The sequence below is a fragment of the Dendropsophus ebraccatus genome, chromosome 12, assembly GCF_027789765.1.
Source record: "Dendropsophus ebraccatus isolate aDenEbr1 chromosome 12, aDenEbr1.pat, whole genome shotgun sequence".
Taxonomy (NCBI): domain Eukaryota; kingdom Metazoa; phylum Chordata; class Amphibia; order Anura; family Hylidae; genus Dendropsophus; species Dendropsophus ebraccatus.
Window position 1 is genome coordinate 79,650,267 of NC_091465.1, and position 11,989 is coordinate 79,662,255.

Consider the following 11,989-nt stretch of genomic DNA (forward strand, 5'->3'; position numbering starts at 1 on the left):
TTTTATTGATGTATCACATAAACATTGTACTATATCACACAGGCTACACTACCCATCCCAGACAATAATACAATGTTCCTCTGAGAGAAGCGATCGCTGCCGGGGATGATATGGCCACAACCAAGACTGCATTTCATATTAACAGCCGGGGATTCTGGGAGAAGTGATGGAGGAAGATGTATAGGACTGTAATAGAAAGATACCAAGTAAGAGTTCTAGTCAATGCTCACCTCTTCCCCCTCCGCCATATTATGATGCCCCTCCCTCATGTGGGCTGAAAAGCCAATATAGATCAGGCCGATTCCGCAGTTTATTGCTCCAAGTAATAAAGACAACAATCAGCCGAAGAAACATCGAAAAAAAAATGTTGCTAAGGGTACAAACCCACACACCGTATACACAGCAGATACGCAACAAATACGCAGCAAATACGCAGCAGATTTGTTGGTACAGATTTGATGCTGTGTTCAGTTATTTAGATCTAATCTGCTGCGTATTTGCTGCGTGTTTGCTGCAGTAAATACGCTGCGTATACGGTGTGTGGGTTTATACCCTAAATCTTCAGCCCCCGACCGCACATTGCTGACTGATAGCTAATGAATGTGTAAAAAAATAATAAACTTTATACTTACCTGTCCACGCTCCCTAGTGTTGTTCTTGCTTCTTCTGCTCCCTACAGCCAGTACTGGACCTTCTGATCCAGTCTCTGCAGTGACAGGCCACTGTCACTGGCTGAGCGGCCTGTCACTGCAGAGACTGGCTCAGAAAGTTCCAGCACCGGCTGTGGGGAGTGGGAGAAGTGAGAAGAACAGCAGGAGCATGGACAGGTAAGAAGGAAGTTTTTTATTTTACACTTAAGGCAAGGGGTACACAAACATTGCTAACAATATATATACAGCCCCTGCTGCCTGATCCATGTAGTAGCTCTGAGAGCAAGTGCTGATCTGCACTCACTTATTCGGCAAATCATGCTGTGTAATATGGCCTTAAAGGAGAAGTCCAGCTAAATAGAAAAGTTGAGTGTCAGCTGGGGGTGGACTTGTGCACCATCAACACAGCCCCCCCTCCCCTTCCCCCATCGCCTGCTTAAACTGAATTTTTTTCCTGACAGACTTCTCCTTTAAGGGTCATCTTCCCATTGAGGGATGCCCTATTATCATCTCTCAGTAGGAGCTAGCCTTCTTGCTGATGGTTTCCAGATAGAACCAGGTTGTTGTTGGGGGGGTCAGCACTTACAGTAAAAAATGTTGCTAGCCACAGAGTGACTGCTAAGATGAAGGTTCACTTTGTTGTCCATAACTGTATCTATTATGTCAGTGAATTTACTCACCTCAGTGCTGAACATCTCCGATCTTCCATTCCTCTCATTTGCCTTTGCATCTAATTTGTACTAGAAATAAAAAAAAAAAAAAAAAACATTGAAGGCAATATAAACCATGAATGTAAATAATAGCCCTTACATGGGTTGTCATAGTATTCTGAATGGCAAACCTGCCATGGGGCATTACTGGAGCGAGTGCTACATCGCTGCCTTTCAGGATCCTGGAAAGCTGTGTGACAGTGCCCATTGGAAATGTTTTCCTATATTATCACGCAATGGCTAAACATGGCTTACCTGTAAGAAGAATACTGATGGTCAGGCCAAGTATGAGTGCTATTTTAAGAATATTCAGATATTCAACAAGCTGATATTCACTTACTCCAAACTGAGGAATATCTGGAAATAAATACACATAATAGAATAAAAGCAGATAAAAAGGAAGGAGCTGCTGCCATCTGCAGGCACAATGCAGTAACTACATCCAACAATCATCTCAATGTGACTCACTGTGAGAGTAGTTGGTACATAGCAGTGCTGTAAGGGATATATGCTGGACAATGCAGGATACCGTCAGCAAGTTGGCTTTAAACTTTGAGGGTAAGACAAGGTGACGGGCAGCATGAAAGTCGCCGTCTTCTGACTTCCAGATTTCTAATGGTCCAGGGGCAGGTAAGTCAGTATCACTGCTGTGCCAGCTTACTGCAATGTCTGGTGGGTAGTAGCCAGATGTGCAGCAAGTAAGGGATATGGCTTCTTGTGACTTGGTGGTCACTTTCAGGTAGATCTCTGGTTGTGAAGGACGAGCTAAGAAAGGTAAAATACAAGGGATTGGGTTAGTTTCCACCTTGACCTTTTTGTCATGTTCTTCATTCCTGAACAACGTCTGCAGTGTTGCCTGGGGCATTATTCTGCTGAACACTGCCATTAGGGGTCATGATGGGGGGAGTAAGTGTGTATAATGGTTAGGTAGGTGTGCCCGAGTCATAGTAACGTCCACATGATGCCAGGACACAAGGTTTCCAGCAGAACATTGCCCATCACATTACCCCCGCCATCTTATCTTACCACAAGACTGGCCATTGTAGGGTTCCACTGACCCATTTTGCCAAGATGTCACTATCCGGTATCAGACGCTAAGTTGCCTGACCGGTCACTTGCTTCCTGATATACCCCACCACTGACAGGTGCCATTGTCACCAGATAGTCCATGTTAATCACATCCAGCTGTCAGTGGTTTTAGCATTATGGCTGATCAATCTATGCTATCTATCAATCTAATATACAGACATGACTGGTAAAAGAAGAATCTTATTTGGTGCACAGTTTATTAGTAAACTTAAAGGGATTATCCAGAAACCATACTTGTAGTGACGGGTAATCTCTTCCCCTACCATACACGATGAGGCTGGTGCCAGACCCACGTTCCTCCGGCTTCTCCCACATGTGCACCTTGCAGAAGTAAATCCCAGCATCTTCCCAGGTGACGTTACTGATGACCAGCGACGCGTCTCCTTCACTGAGGAAAGTCTTTGGGTGGGCGAGAGAGAAGCGGCTTCTCAGAGGGACGGCCTGACTGGAGCTCATGTTCCCCTCTAGTGGGGCTCTGTGCCAGGTCACGGCACCTTTACTATTGGATTCAGTAGAGAAAAAGCACTGCAGCTGGGCCGGCTGCCCCTGAGTGACCACCAGAGACGGAGGGGACTGGAGAACCTTCAGATCAAACATACCTGGGGGGGGGGGAAACAATGGGTGATTGTTACCTAAGGAGTAGGAAGGTTACATGAAGAACATACTGTACATAGTAAGAACATATATGGAGAAGAACATGAATAGTGAAAAATGTAAACAAGAAAATCTCGAGCACTCTTGGGTTAATCTAAACCCGAACGCTTTGCTTTTGATTGCCGGTGGCTAAAGAGGTTGGATGGTGCCCTAAGGCTACCAGGAGAACATGTATAGAATCTATGGCCTATGGCTGTATCCATGTTTTCCAGGACTCCCCAGGGCTGCACCCAATTTCTGCAGCCACTGATAATCAAATACAAATTGTTTATATTCAGAGGAACCCAAACTTGCTCGAGATTCGCTCATCGCTAGTGAAGAACATTTATAGCCAAGGATGTACAAGTTTCTATAGAGAAGTTCTTAATATCACCAGTAGAATCCACCATGTTTTATTAAACAGTCATGAACAGACGTAGCCAATACCCCCAAAGTACTGTATGAGCTGCAACATTTAGATCAATTACTAGATCATGATGACCTCTATAGGGTTGGTCTCTACATCATGATGACCTCTAACAGGTTGGTCTCCACATTATAATGACCTATTTCGGGTTGGTCTCCACATCATGACGAGTTCTATTAGGTTGGTTTCTATACCATAATGACCTTTATTGGGTTGGTCTCCACATCATAATGTCCTCTTGAGTTAGTCTCCATATTATGATGACCTTTATCCGGTTGGTCTCCACATCATAATTTCCTCTATCGAGTTAGTCTCCATATTATGGTGACCTTTATCGGGTTGGTCACTACATCATGATGACCTCTATCAGGTTGGTCTCCACATGATAGAAAACCTCTTTCAGGTTGGTCTCCTCATCATGACAAGTTCTATCAGGTTGGTCGCCACACCATAATACCTTCTATCGGTTGGTTTCTATATCATGATGACCTCTATCAGGTTGGTCTCCACAGCATAACCTCTATCAGGTTGGGTTCAACATCATGACTGTATAGGAGAAGACATTCCTCTTTCTCTTGGATTATAACTACCTTTATTTTGATGGTTCTAGTTCTATTTCTCCATTTCCTTTTAATTTTATCTCAAAATTGTCTTGAGGTCCAAAATTACTTGAGTCTGGCACCTTGTGGTGACAGGGCACTGGCGGATCATTGGCATAGTGGTGCCAGGTCCTTGGCACATCAGTGTAGGATCTTCAGCCCATCAGTATGTTGGCTCCTAGCCATTAGCTTCATATGTTCCACTATGAGGACAACTTCATCCAACAAGGTGACTTCTGTCCAGAGCCCGGTCAGGTTTATGGTCTTACACAAGCATCTGATAATCCAGCAATTTATATTTTATTCATCTTTGTATTGTTTTCATCTCCGCTGCTGCCAACACTGCCCAGCCACTGCCCACAACTCACCTTCAGCAAACATATGCACCAGTACCAGGATCCTGATGAGGAGGAGCAGGGTCTGATCCATGAGGCCGAGTCACATACAACGTTCTGTCATTCATTCAGTAGCTGAAATTATTGTAACTAATAAAAGGGATGGGTAACTAATACATGGGTGGGCTTCATCGCTAAAGTCTTCTAATGTGGTTTGCACTTGGAACATTAATTCTGCTGACACTGCAAGACCCAATTTCCAGGACACCGCAGTAGCTTGCGGCCAAGCTGTGTATTCATGTCAGGCTCTTACACAACAGTAGATGCAGATGTTATATAGTTAATAAACCTTAGGCAGAGTTTTGTAGTGTCTATAAACTTCTGCTCTCTTATTGAGGCGTCTCCTATTACATTTAGTTACATGGTCTGTCTTAGGGCCGTATTACACGTGACGATTATCGTTTGAAAAATCGTTAGATCGTTCGGATTTAAACGATAATCGTTTCGTGTAATAGCAGACAAAGATTATTAAATGACCAACGAGAAATCGTTGGTCGTTTCATAGAATTCTGACCTATTTTTATCATTTGATCGTTCGCAAATTGTTCGGTGTAATAAGAAGTCATAGCTGAAACCTACGCAAAAGTGACAACAATACGACTGCAAGAACGATCATAAGTAGCGATCATCGTTCCGTGTAATTGGGCGAACGATTTAAGGTCGTTTGCCATAGCGGCCGTTTGAGATCGTTTATCGTTAGTCGTCAAAAAATCGCTTGGTGTAATAGTACCCTTACTGTAATGAACGAGGCGAGAGGTGGGTTCAAGACCACCAGGTGTAGTGTAGGTGTGTGTCCTCTTGTGTGTATGGTCCCTGTTTACAAAGCCAGTAGATTTTTAACAAACACACTAACCAAGTGTCAAAGAGTAGTGGCATGGCTTGTGCCACACTTTGGCACGCCTCACCCCTACTTCCTCCTCCCCATATTCATGCATACTTACCTACTAGCCTGCCTTCTGCTCCCCACTGCCGTCATGTAGTTGCATGCACGCGCTGCTGCTGGCAAGGGCCGCACACCGACCTGCCAGTTAGACGATTCCCTCTGGGGGCGTGATCCTGGTAACGCTGTTCACTCATGTGCCTGTTGCAAAACTATAATTCCCATCATGCCTGGAGAGCCAAATCTTTAGCATGATGGGAATTGTAGTTTGATAACAGCTGGAGGGCCTGAGTTAGACACCTACGGTATAGAGGATAGTGCACGTCTCACCCCACGGGACCCGCCGTCTGGAAGTAATCCAACAAATGGGCATGGAGCAATTTGTTGTTATAGACATTTTGGGGGTGATTTATCAAACATGGTGTAAAAAGAAACAGGCCCCGTTGCCCCTAGCAACCAATCAGATTCCACCTTTCATTCCTCACTGACTCTTTGGAAAATGAAAGGTGGAATCTGATTGGTTGCTAGGGGCAACTGAGCCAGTTTCACTTTAGACCATGTTTGATAAATCTCCGCCTTTATCTGCAAAAATTCTGTACGCGCCCATAGACTTTTATGAGACAACCCGGTCTGTTCTAGGACTTTTGTGGATCCGTAAATATATGTACAGTGTGAACAGCCCAATTAAAACCAATGGGACCTAAATTTGTCAGTAACTGCAGGTCTGCAATAATGAACGTGTGAACGCAGGCTAATGGTACTCGCAGCGTTTCCATAACTGGAAGAAAGTGGCAGGACAGCAACTCACAAAGTACCTAGTCATATCGCCATAGGGTAGGTTCACATGATGGGAAATAGAGGCTGAAAAACTACCACATTTTATGTTTTTCTTTTAAAATCAGCCTAGCATAGATTTTCCATGCTTTTTTTTTTTTTTAGAAACACCCAATAGGCATGTGTTATGTAACGTGTTTTTCAAAACAGATGGGTAATCATGTGACCATGTGAAACTTTCTCATTGTCTTTTAATTGAAGTCAATAGGACACATAGCCGAGGCGTTTCCATCTTTTTTATATTAGCAGGATACACAAGTACGTAACATACGGTTAAAAAAGCGCAGTGTGACCATAACTTTGGTCTGGACGTTATAACATTATGTCATGCAGCTGCATTCTGGGATAGGAGGAGTGCTTAGTGGATAGGAGGGAGGGGATAAAATGGTGGAGGAAAAAAAAGGAATAAAATCCACATCTGCATCAATATGTACATCCAAACCGGCCTCAGTAGTGGCACAAATGATGTGAATGGTGATTCAGATCCACACAAAGTGGGAGATCTATTAAGGCCGGCATACAGTTACACCAGTCCTAAAGGGGAACTATCAGCAGGTTAGGCTAATCTAACCTGCTGATAGCCCCCTAATGCGCACAGGGCGGTGAGGAGGAAGATATGTCTCTTACCTAGTTGAATCCACTGCCGGGAGCTTCCTATCACTGCCGGGAGCGTCCCTATGGGCCGGTCTGGTCCACCCCAGGATAGCTCTATTGATTATCATTAGAAGGAGCAGGCGGCTCGGCACAATAGGAGTCAAGACGAGGATTCAACTACTAGCTGCATGGCAACGGCGATGAGAAGGAAGGTAAGGAAGATAGACATATCTTCCTCCTCTGCGCCCTGTTCACATTAGGGGGTTATCATCTAACCTGCTGATAGTTCCCCTTTAAGGGTGGGTTCACACTGGGGAATTCCCACAGATAAATTCCGCAGAACTCCGTCGGCTGTACGTGCGCACGGCCGTGCGTCTTTCCGCCGGCTCCATAGACACCATTCTATGGGCCGCCTGATTCCGGAATCCGCCCAAGCATAGAATGGTGTGTATGGCACGGGTGGAGAGGCGTGCAGCCATGAGCGCATACAGCTGACGGAATTCTGCGGAATTTATCCGCAAGAATTCCTCAGTGTGAACCCACCCTAAGGCCGGCATGCTGGTATGCCAGTCTTAAAGAGGATACGGATAGAACGGCGCCATCACAGGGAAGCCAGTACCGCGGTCCGTTTTTTGAACCGCAGGGTGGTTCCCGTGTACGGAGCCATTTTATCCATGGGTAACAGGCGGGGGCTGAAGCTCTGGAGGAGGGCCGGGCTGCCCCCAGTGGGAGGGAATTCCCTCCCCTCTATGTCACGGCTCCATTAGAATGAAGCAGCGTCATAGAGGGGCAGGGGATTCCGCCCACTGGGGCCAGGCTGGCTCACCTCCTGTGCTTCAGCCCCGGCCCAGTACCCGTGGATAGAACGGCGCTGTCCACGGGAACCACTCTGCGGTTCAAAAAACGGACCGCGGCACCGGCTTCACCGTGATGGTGCAATTCTATCCATGGGTCATATTAAAGAGGATGTACCTGATGGTACATCCTTTTTAATTAAAGCCCTGTCCCCAGTTACCCGGCTGGATTTACTAAGAGTTGCAATACCATATACAACCTGAGGACAGGGGTGGAGCTGTTTTTAGAGGAATGTCTGATCATTTGTCATTTGATCACCAGTGGCTAAAGAATTTGGATGCAGCCGTAGGTAGTGCAGGAAAACATGGATACAGCCATAGGTCATATCAGTTTTCCAGGACTCTCTGGGGCTGCATCCAATTTCCTAATCTCTATCCACTGCATAATTCATGGCTAACAGCGACAGATTGTGAGGTCCTGGAGAAGAAGAGCAGAACACATCTGGAGAGACACATTACGGTATCAGAGCATCTAGAACAGGAGGGAACCTTGCCTCTCCAGCTGTTGCAAAACTACAACTCCCACCATGCTTTAGCTTTGGCTGTCCAGGCATGATGGGAGTTGTAGTTTTGTAACAGCTGGAGAGCCGAGGTTTCCTACCCCTGATCTAGAAAGAAGATACAAATGTGCTGACTATGGAAGAAAACTCGGTCAGCGTCTGAGCCTGTGCTAATAATACAGATAGATTCTCTGCACACATCCGCTCCACCCACGCTTATACTTATTTCCATCTAAAGGTTACAAAATTATTTCTACAATTCCTTTAATCCGGCATCTGATCGTCCAGAACTTTAGATTTGTAGGATTTCAGTGTCTTTGTATCTTGTTGGATGTTATATACCCTTATGTATGACCCCCCCTCCCCCAATAATCCAGTATGTCTGATAATCCGTCACTCATCAGGTTGTTGTGTAACCAGGTCTGGGGCCATACTGGTTGTCACTGTTAGTATTTGCATATGTACAAGTGAGCTTCATTAATATTCATATCATCACTCAGAGACTCCGCCTTCTGGGGTCATTTGCTCAGGGGTGTGGCCAAACAGACAGGTCCTTTTACTGACAAAGTGAATATTAAAGAGGCGGAGCTTTAGAAAGTAAATCTCACCATTTTATCCAGGTGACTATGTCAATATTTATGTGTCCTCTGATATAGGCCCCACCCCATTTACCCTGGACCGTTAACAAAAAGGCATGTCATTCAGCTGACTATATAAGGGAGTGTTGACTATATAAGGGAGTGTTAAGTCCCGCCCCCTTAGCTCTCCCAGCCATGGCAGTAAGGTGTCACATGATTCCTTTCCATCGGACTACTGGCTGTAACCTGTTACCAAGGAAACAAGGGGCAGGGCTTACTTAACCCCTAACATTTAACTCTGACGGCTTCTTCTTGTTTTCATCCTATAGTAAAACTGACATGTTATCTATGTTCCTCATTACGATTACTATGATATGTAACTTATAAGACTTTTATTTTATGTTACTGCTTTTAAAAAAATTAAAACCGTTGAAAAAAAATGTGTTTAAAATCGCTTCATTCCCATGCTTATAGCGCCTTAACCCTTTGGTCTATGGGGCTGTTTTTGAGGTGTCATTTTTTGCACCATGATGCGTTATTTCTATCGGTACCTTGATTGAATATATGCAACTTTTTGGTCACTTTTTATTACAATTTTTCTGGATTCGATGTGAACAAAAATTTGCAATTTTGCCCTCTGGAATATTTTTGCGCTTACGCCGTTTACCGTGCGAGATCAGGAATGTGATAATATAACAGTTTGGGCGATTACTCAACCAGCAATACCAAATATGTTTATTTATTTATAAAATGGGAAAAGGGGGGTGATTCAGACTTTTTTTTTCCTACACTACATTACTCTTTATGCTCCACTAGAGGGCAACATACACTCATTCCTCATAGGAATCATTGTAGTGTATTTACAGTACATTACATTGAATCCATTTTACTGCAGATCAATTGTAACAGCTGCTGCAGCCCTTACGAATCGACCTGCGAGTCTAGATCACAGTCATTGCGACGCTGAGTTCAGGCCTGAAAGGCAACGGTCATCAAGCTTCCCTGATCGCATATAGAGAAGCCTGATCACTGCCACTGAACCACCAATGACTGTTTTTCAAGGCATTTAAATGCAGCTGTCAGATTTGACAGCTGCATTTAAACGTCTAATTAGCCGTGGTCCCCGGCTGCTATCTGCTCAGAGCGGGATCACTGCGTAACCCCTCTCTGAAGCCCCCACCTGCATCAGGACGTATATTTACGTTCTGATGTGGGAAGGGGTTAAAGGGGTAGTTCACAAATTAAAAAAAAAATCAACTGGTTCCAGAAAGTGGCAGAGATTTGTAATTTACTTCTATTTAAAAAAAAACTCAAGTCTTCCAGTACTTATCATCTGCTGTAAGTGTTGTATTCATTCCAGCTCTCTGCTGCGACCTCTGTCCATGTCAGGCTGGAAAAAAATGCATTTCTAACTGCAGAACATACAGCAGCTTGAAGACTTGAGACTTTTTTTTTTTATAGAAGTAAATTTCTAATTTCTGACACTTTCTGGCACCAGTTGATTTGAAGTAATGTGAAGCTCAGTGTACTTTCCACTCCTTATACACAATTATCTTGATATAATAGCATTAGTAAGTCTATGCATCCCTCGCCCTTTCACTACAAATCCCAGCATGCTGTTCTCGTGCTACAAATACAGCCATGCCAAGCTGCAGGCCCCTGTATAACACCTCCTCCTCTGTACACAACGTCCTCACCTACATATAACATGATAACCTGCACATGTCATATCCTCAGCACTATATACACAACCCATACCTCACTGTATGTAGCCCTCAGTGGCTGACTGCCCTACCACCTTCCCCTATGCCCCACCACCTACCCCTCCGGAGCAGCTGGCTGGCACTTACCCACTCTGCACTGAGACCAGGTGTTATTAAAGGGGTACTCCACTCAAACATAACTTTGATATGTTGCTGCCCATGGTGGGACTCATATGGTGGGACATGGGTGGGGTGGTAACATGGTACCACTTGTACCTGTAGGTTGCTGTTGCACTTTCTGTTTTTTTACATCTCGACATGTGAAAGTTGAGATAAATGACTCTCCTGCTTCAACTACTTTAACTTTATTTGCCAACCCAACCCCCCATGATGCAATTGCAGCCTTATAGGCAGCATTATAGGCGTAGTGTAACAGAAGAATGAGGCCATGTGCACACTTCAGTCCGCCTTCCTGTCACTATTCCTATTACAGTACAGTCAGTTATGTCATCTATAATGTAGTGTCCCAGATAATAATAATAATATTTATTTGTATAGCGCCAACAGATTCCGCAGCGCTTATTTAAATATATAAATACATTACAGGTTATATATTAAATTATACAATGAATAAATTACAATAACAAATTAGTGACCTGCTCTCAAGAGCTTACAGACTACGATGACTGGGAGTAACACGAGAGGCAACAAGTGCTTTATTTGTCAATGTTCATGGAATCTCTAAGTGCCTGTAGGTGATTGGGCAAACCAGTCACATTCCATTTTCTAAGCTCAGATAACAAGGACAGTGTAACTAGCACCAAAGAAGTTATAGAGAGGGGATAGCAAAGGGAGACGAGATGACGAAATGTTATAACGCCTGAAGAGATGGGTCTTCAGGGCGCGCTTGAAACTGGGGATGTTGGAAATAAGTCTGAGGTCTTTGGGTAGGGAGTTCCAGAGAACTGGTGCAGCACGAGAGAAGTCTTGGAGGCGGGAATGAGAAGTTCTGATTAAAGAAGAGGTTAGTGTGAGGTCGTTAGCAGAGCACCGGAAGGATGGTAGGTGGAGATGAGGGAGGAGATGTATGGAGGGGCAGAGTTGTGGAGAGCTTTATGGGTGAGGGTGAGGAGTTTGAACTGTGTTCTATATTTAATGGGTAATCAGTGCAGTGACTGGCACAGAGGGGAGACGTCGGTATAGCGGCTGGAGAAGAAGATGAGTCTGGCTGCTGCGTTCAGGATAGACTGGGGAGGGGAGAGCTTAGAGAAAGGAAGACCGATTAGTAGGGAGTTACAGTAGTCAAGACGGGTATGGATCAGGGCGACAGTCAGAGTCTGAGCGGTGTCAGCGGTGAGAAATGGACGGATTCTGGAGATGTTTTTGAGATGAAGATGACAGGAGCTGCAAGAGCTTGGATATAGGGAGTGAAGGATAGATCAGAGTCTAGCATGACCCCCAGACATCGAGCCTGATGCACAGGAGTTATGCTATCACCACAGACTGAGAGGGAGATGTCGGCTTTAGGTTTGTTAGAGGGAGG

General features: G+C 44.7%; 1 protein-coding gene across 3 annotated transcripts in view; it reads right to left on the bottom strand.

The window, feature by feature from the left end:
• Positions 1-11,989, bottom strand: part of LOC138769775 (natural cytotoxicity triggering receptor 3-like) — a 13,928-nt gene continuing 1,939 nt past the window's right edge. The window contains exons 1-6 of one of the 3 annotated variants that reach the window (XM_069948454.1): positions 5,445-5,818; positions 2,713-3,048; positions 1,829-2,125; positions 1,616-1,717; positions 1,331-1,390; positions 1-186 (exon numbers count right to left, since the gene is read on the bottom strand). In XM_069948454.1, the coding sequence (XP_069804555.1) occupies positions 1,365-1,390; positions 1,616-1,717; positions 1,829-2,125; positions 2,713-3,046 (759 nt within the window). In that variant the 5' untranslated portion in view covers positions 3,047-3,048; positions 5,445-5,818 and the 3' untranslated portion in view covers positions 1-186; positions 1,331-1,364. Of the gene's footprint in view, positions 187-1,330; positions 1,391-1,615; positions 1,718-1,828; positions 2,126-2,712; positions 3,049-4,476; positions 4,546-5,444; positions 5,819-11,989 lie in introns of those variants that run through there. The other 2 variants (XM_069948453.1, XM_069948455.1) reach the window with 2 other exon arrangements.